The following is a 5,673-nucleotide window of genomic DNA, read 5'->3' as shown; positions in this document are numbered from 1 at the left end:
TCCTTCTCTCTCTCCCCTCTCTCCCTCTCCTTCTCTCTCCCCTCTCTCCCTCCCTCCCTCCCTCTTTCCCTCTCTCCTCCCTCCCTCCCTCCTCCCCTCCCTCTGTCCCCTCTCCTTCTCTCCCTCTCTCCCTGTGATCTGCACATGTACAAAAGGCTTTTCCCGCACATCTTCCACTGTATGTTGTCGCTGCCCACAAGCTCCCACCATGTCTGCAGCTGTGTAGAGATCTGTTAAAGGTTTACTCAGCATGCCTCCGCCAACTTGTTCCTCTCAGAAGGAAACCCATATTTTCAGCACTTCCCATACTTCCTCAAACTTGCTTCTCAACTCACTTCACCTCCATGTTCATCTTTTTGCCTTTGAATCCTTGAGGTGATCCTTGTATAGTTCCCCTGTCACCTTTCACTCTGCATCTGCTAGCTACAAAGCCACCCTGACTGTGCCAAGAGGGCTTATTCTTGGTGCATTTGCTCCTGTGCCCAGCAGCTCCTGGTCTTGACACAGGGGAGGGTCACAGTGAATGCTTGCTTAATTGAGTTTCTGAAGAACGGAGCAATGTCAGCCCTTCCCAGGATCTCTTGTGTGAGTGCCAGTCACCAGCTGTCACGCCCAGTTCATTAAGCTGGCTTTTCTTCAAGCACTGGCAGTTAAGAGGAAGGAGACATGTTCAGCTACTGCCACTGCTTTATAAGATTTCCTGGTTACAGTTTCCTCATAGTAATTGTGTATTCTGGGAAGGAGCTAGGGAGGGTGGTGGGATCTGGAGGCCCTTAGAACACTGGGGCTCTGAGGATTAGCAATATTCTCAAAGTCATGACGCCAACAAGAAGTCTGGTTCAAAAGTCAGTGTGTCTGCCTGTGGGGTTCAGGCTCAAAGCCACGAGGTCCAGGTCCACAGGGATCTTCTCACGGTTCACAGAAGCCTGCTGACGTCTGCAGGCGAGAACCCTGTTTTCACAAAATGCTTTGGGAAAAATGGCATTGTGGTTGAATCTGTTTGAGTAATACCACAGGTTGTGTGTCCCACTTGCTTCCTGTGACACCATGAAAGACCCTAGAGAATTCTACAGAAAGAAACTCGTTAAGTTGGTGTACTCGGTGTTCCCCAAATCTCTGACCGTGGAAAGCAGTTGCCCATGTAATACTGCCGACTCTTTCAGTCCCTGAGTGGCCAGGTTTGAGGGTCCCCCCCCCCCGCCACCATTCTGAATATTTGTATGTACATCTTAGATGGGGTTTAAGTCTAAACTTGAATTCTGTCTGTTTCATGATCACCTTACACACACACCTAAAGGGCAGTGTTCTATAGCACTTTAAATAGTTTTGTGCATGCAACAAGGTTCTACTGTGTAGAATTCTGGACAGGTCACATTTTGTCAGAAAGTTCTCTATTTTGGAGATTTTAGTTTTGGGTTGGAGCTGCCCATCCTGTATTAGCATACTAGAAAACACTCCTTGGAAAACATTAGCTTTTATTATTGTAGGGAGATGGATGGATGGCCCAATACAGGATCCATCAGGTATGTAGTAGAGAAGGCTGGAGGACTTCCCTCCAGCAAGAAGGACTATGCACAGAGTCACCTTCTCATGAGCCCACTGTGTGTGTGTGTGTGTGTGTGTGTGTGTGTATGTGTGTGTGTGTGTGCTTGCAGATAAGGCCCCTCTCACGGTCACACCACACTACAGGAAGATCACCAGCATGGCCCAAGTCCACGTCTCTGCAGGTGCTGCCAGGGTGGAACCTGAGTGCCTTCTTATCTTCAGTTTCTCCTCCTGGTAAATGGTCCAGGGGCATTTACTGCTTGTATTTGGTACCTTGTCATTGCTGGCAAAGGCTTAATTGTGGCTCAAGGACTGAGTGTCCAGCCCATCATGACAGCTAGATCAAGGCTGCAGGAACAGCGAGGCAGGTAACATTGTATCTGTAGTGTGGAATGGGGAGATGACTGACTGCTGGCACTCAGCCACTTTTTCATTAGTTTGTGTTCGAGACTTATGGGATGTTGCTCACAGTCACAGTGGATCTTTCCACCTCAATTTCCTTTTGCTGGAAATACCCTCATAGAGGTATCCAGAGGTGTGTTGCCATAGTGATTCTGAATCCAATCAATTAGACATCAAAGACTAACCAGCTCACAGGTGCTTGTCCAGAGCTTATTAGAGAGCAGCCCCACCTGTGTGTCTGTGAGAAGCATCAACACCACAGATGCAGTGTCTGTCTCCATACTGGGGATTTTAACCTTTCAAAGTTCAGCATCAGACACCACCTCACCCTCTGTCTTCTCAACCACCTCTGTGTTGAATCCAGGGTAAACACTCACATAATGCTTAATAGTTTGAGTATGAGAATATAAACACTCCTGTAGGCTGCATGGTTCAGTGTGGGCGAGAGAAAAATCAATGTTGCAAATCTCTTAATTCATCACTAAAGTTATCCTCCTGGCCCAAGCAGGGAACAATGATGCAGAGATGGAGATGGATATGAAGTGAATTGCAAGCAACTGTTTGAAGCATGGTGCTCTTGGAAGACTTAGAGCAACTGTCAAAGTCCCCAGTGTATCCATTTGTATCCACTCTGACGGTGATGGGATGCTGTTGGAGATTCAGGTCTCATCTTCGCCTCTGAGCTCATCTGAATAATGGTGATGGGAGGGAAGAGAGAGATGAGGCATTTAGAGGCAGCCCTGGATCCGGCTATATAATTCCGAAGGAGGTCGGGTAGGACAGCTTGGCCTTCTCGGCTTGTCTAGTGCAAGGCAGCACAGAAGGAAGTGAGGGGTACCAGAGTAGACTGTGTTTGTCTTCACCTCAAGTGATCATGAGAGGTGCTGTGCGTGTCTTCATCATGATCCTCTTAGCAACGGCGTCCGACTGTGCGGTCATCACAGGGGTAAGTTTCTAGCATTTTCCATAGACCTGGCATAGGGGCCAAGATCGGGGTTCTACACAGAGCATGTACTAAGAACCACAAAGGCTCTGCTGCTCCAAATCACCTAAACCACAGGGATTTTGGAGGCAACCACTTTCTGGGAGTGGGGTTGTTTGTGACTTCGGGTGTTGTGGGTAAATAGAACCCCATTGTAAATACATTAGGAGGGCGCTGGGATTTTGACATTGAGTCTTTAGTAAAATGGTGTGTGCCATAGGACATTTCTTTACAGGGCAGATTAGCGTCCCTTCCCCAGCCCCATTTGTTTTGTGTATGCCTTGGTTTTCATCTTTGTCTGGTTCACTTGTCCGTGTTAACTCACAGAGCATGCTGTGAGTTCAAGGTGGCAAGCACACAGGGTCCCCACGCAGTCTCACTTTAGCTATTAGAGAGAATGCTCAAACACCCCCTTTCACTCTTTGGTGGCCTCCCAGGGGGAGATGGGTGGTGCCAACATTGACAGAATGCACCCCAAACATGTTATCCTTGAAGCAGAGGCTCAGGCCAGGGGCTCACTGAGTCTGTCACTCAGGGCATGGAGTCCTCTCATCTCCTGCGGTACCTGTGCTCCTGTCATGTAGGTACATGCAGGGCCGTAAACTGGACCTAATCACAAACCAAAACACAGTGCTTCTCTTAAGAGCTCCCCAGGCAAAAGTCAGGAGGAAAAAGAGAGAATTAAGTTTTATTTCAACTTTCTCCAACCTTCTACCTGGAAGGTAAATATGGAGTAATGCCAGCCAGTTCCTGGAATTGGATAAATTTTAATTTTCTCAGAAAAGGCAACCTCACTTTCAAAGGAAAGAGACTCCGTTCAAACTAACACACAGGGCAAGCGAATGCTCTGAAGGCAGGCTTGTATCTAGTGGGCATGACTGGTGAAAGCCGTCATGAAGACCAGGGTCAGACCCAGGAGAGAAGTTAGGGTTGCCCCACACAGTGAGGGATGGGGGTACATGGAGGACCCAATGAGCTGCTCAGTCACAGTGCCACCAAGCCAGCGCCAACATCTATTCCAGACTGGCAACAGGTAGAGAGGCCTAAGGGAGGTTGGGCATCTGTTAATAAGAGCCCAGTGAGAGAAGAAGGTCAGGTCAGTCTCGGGGAGTAAGTGAATGGCAAGATGAACAGTCAGAGGAGGGTCTTGAGGGGAGGAGAGCCAGGCAGGCCCAGCTGTCCTCCATTTCCCATATCCTTCTGACATTCCTCCTCTGACTCTCAGAAAGAAGTCGGCTCCTGACCTCCTGACCTCTCCACCTTCCATTGCTCCTTAGTGACAGCCCAGCTGTAGGGCCCGACCTCCCAGAATGCCACGCCTACCATGGGCAGGAGAGGAGTCCAACTGGGGCCCACTGCCCCTCACCTGGCGTTCCCAGGGGGCTGGCTTGGGGGTGAGAAGCACCCCTGCTGGGCTAAGACTAGCTGCTAGTGACTGTCACCTGGACCTTCTCTGGGCGATGAAAAAGATTTGGTATCTGTTTCCTTCCTCATCCTCCCTAACAGAAAGATTGGAGCTTCCACGTCCTGTCATGTCCCATGCTGGTAGCCTGAAGGGGTTCTGTGGCCTGCTAGAATGAAAACTCGGCCTCAGACTTCAGCTCTGAAGCCACATGGCCTCTGGGTAGTGGCCAGGTCGACTGGCTCTCCACGAGGCCCTATTTGCTCTTTTGACCCTGGCTTCGGTGTAAAGTTAGCTTGTTTGAAAGTTTCTTTCCTTACCTGGTAACCCAGCAGGTCCAAGCAGCCCAACCTAGAAGGGTGCATCCACGTCGGGGGGGGTCCAGGGAGGCCAGCAGAGAAGTGGGGGGGAGGGGGAGGGGGAGGGGGGGATAACTGTCCACCAGGCCTCTATGGGTTACCGGATGGGAGACACACAGAAAGGCAGCTTAGAATGGATGCTGAAGAACAAAGGACAACAAAAGCTCAGCAGCCACCATCCAGGGTCTTGGATCACAAAGGACCCTTCACCACAGAGTTCTAATCCATCATATTCAACCAGTGCTGACTGGGATTAGAAAAGCTATGTCTTCTAACACAGGGTTTCCCGGGGAGCAGGGACTGACCACCTCACACTGAGCAGGAAGTCTGGTACTCTGCTGGGCCCCCGAGTGTCCCTCTCATGAGACAAGCAACGATATTAGACCCAGGCCAAGGTGTCCTGTTGATCTGAGGTACTTAGTCACCTCCTCCGGATCCTAATCGGGATCATTCCTTCGGGTGACACTAACCGGCTGGCCCCTTTCTCTCTCTGGTAGGCCTGTGAACGAGATATCCAGTGTGGGGCCGGCACCTGCTGCGCTATCAGCCTGTGGCTGCGGGGCCTGCGGTTGTGTACCCCACTGGGGCGGGAAGGAGAGGAGTGCCACCCAGGAAGCCACAAGGTACTAGGCTGGCATTCGACGGACCTGTCTGTGAACAGGCATGGGCTCAGCAGACAGGCATCCTGGGGCCAGTTTAGAGCAGCGAATCTGTAGCTTCTGAGGGTGATGTGGGGAAGGGCAATATACTGCTTCCTTCACAGTGGATCCAGCCTTTCACCGAAGTCAGGCAAGCAAGCAGCCACCGCGGTGCTGCTCCAAGGCGACTTCACATAGCCTTTTGCAGATGTTGTTTGGATACTGGTTCAGGTATTGACACAGTCCACCTGCACCCTTCTTCTTCTTCTTCTTCTTCTTCTTCTTCTTCTTCTTCTTCTTCTTCTTCTTCTTCTTCTTCTTCTTCTTCTTCTTCTTCTTCTTCTT

General features: G+C 50.3%; 1 protein-coding gene across 1 annotated transcript in view; it reads left to right on the top strand.

Moving 5' to 3' along the window:
- The first annotated feature begins 2,771 nt into the window (after positions 1-2,771).
- Prok1 (prokineticin 1) overlaps positions 2,772-5,673 on the top strand; it is a 4,689-nt gene continuing 1,787 nt past the window's right edge. The window contains exons 1-2 of the mRNA XM_021197028.1: positions 2,772-2,893; positions 5,188-5,313. Coding sequence (XP_021052687.1) covers positions 2,822-2,893; positions 5,188-5,313 — 198 coding nt within the window. The 5' untranslated portion in view covers positions 2,772-2,821. The remainder of the gene's footprint in view (positions 2,894-5,187; positions 5,314-5,673) is intronic.

This window comes from Mus pahari, chromosome 4 (assembly GCF_900095145.1).
Source record: "Mus pahari chromosome 4, PAHARI_EIJ_v1.1, whole genome shotgun sequence".
Classification (NCBI taxonomy): domain Eukaryota; kingdom Metazoa; phylum Chordata; class Mammalia; order Rodentia; family Muridae; genus Mus; species Mus pahari.
The sequence above is the reverse complement of the archived record's forward strand: the minus strand, read 5'-3'. Positions and strand labels throughout refer to the sequence as shown.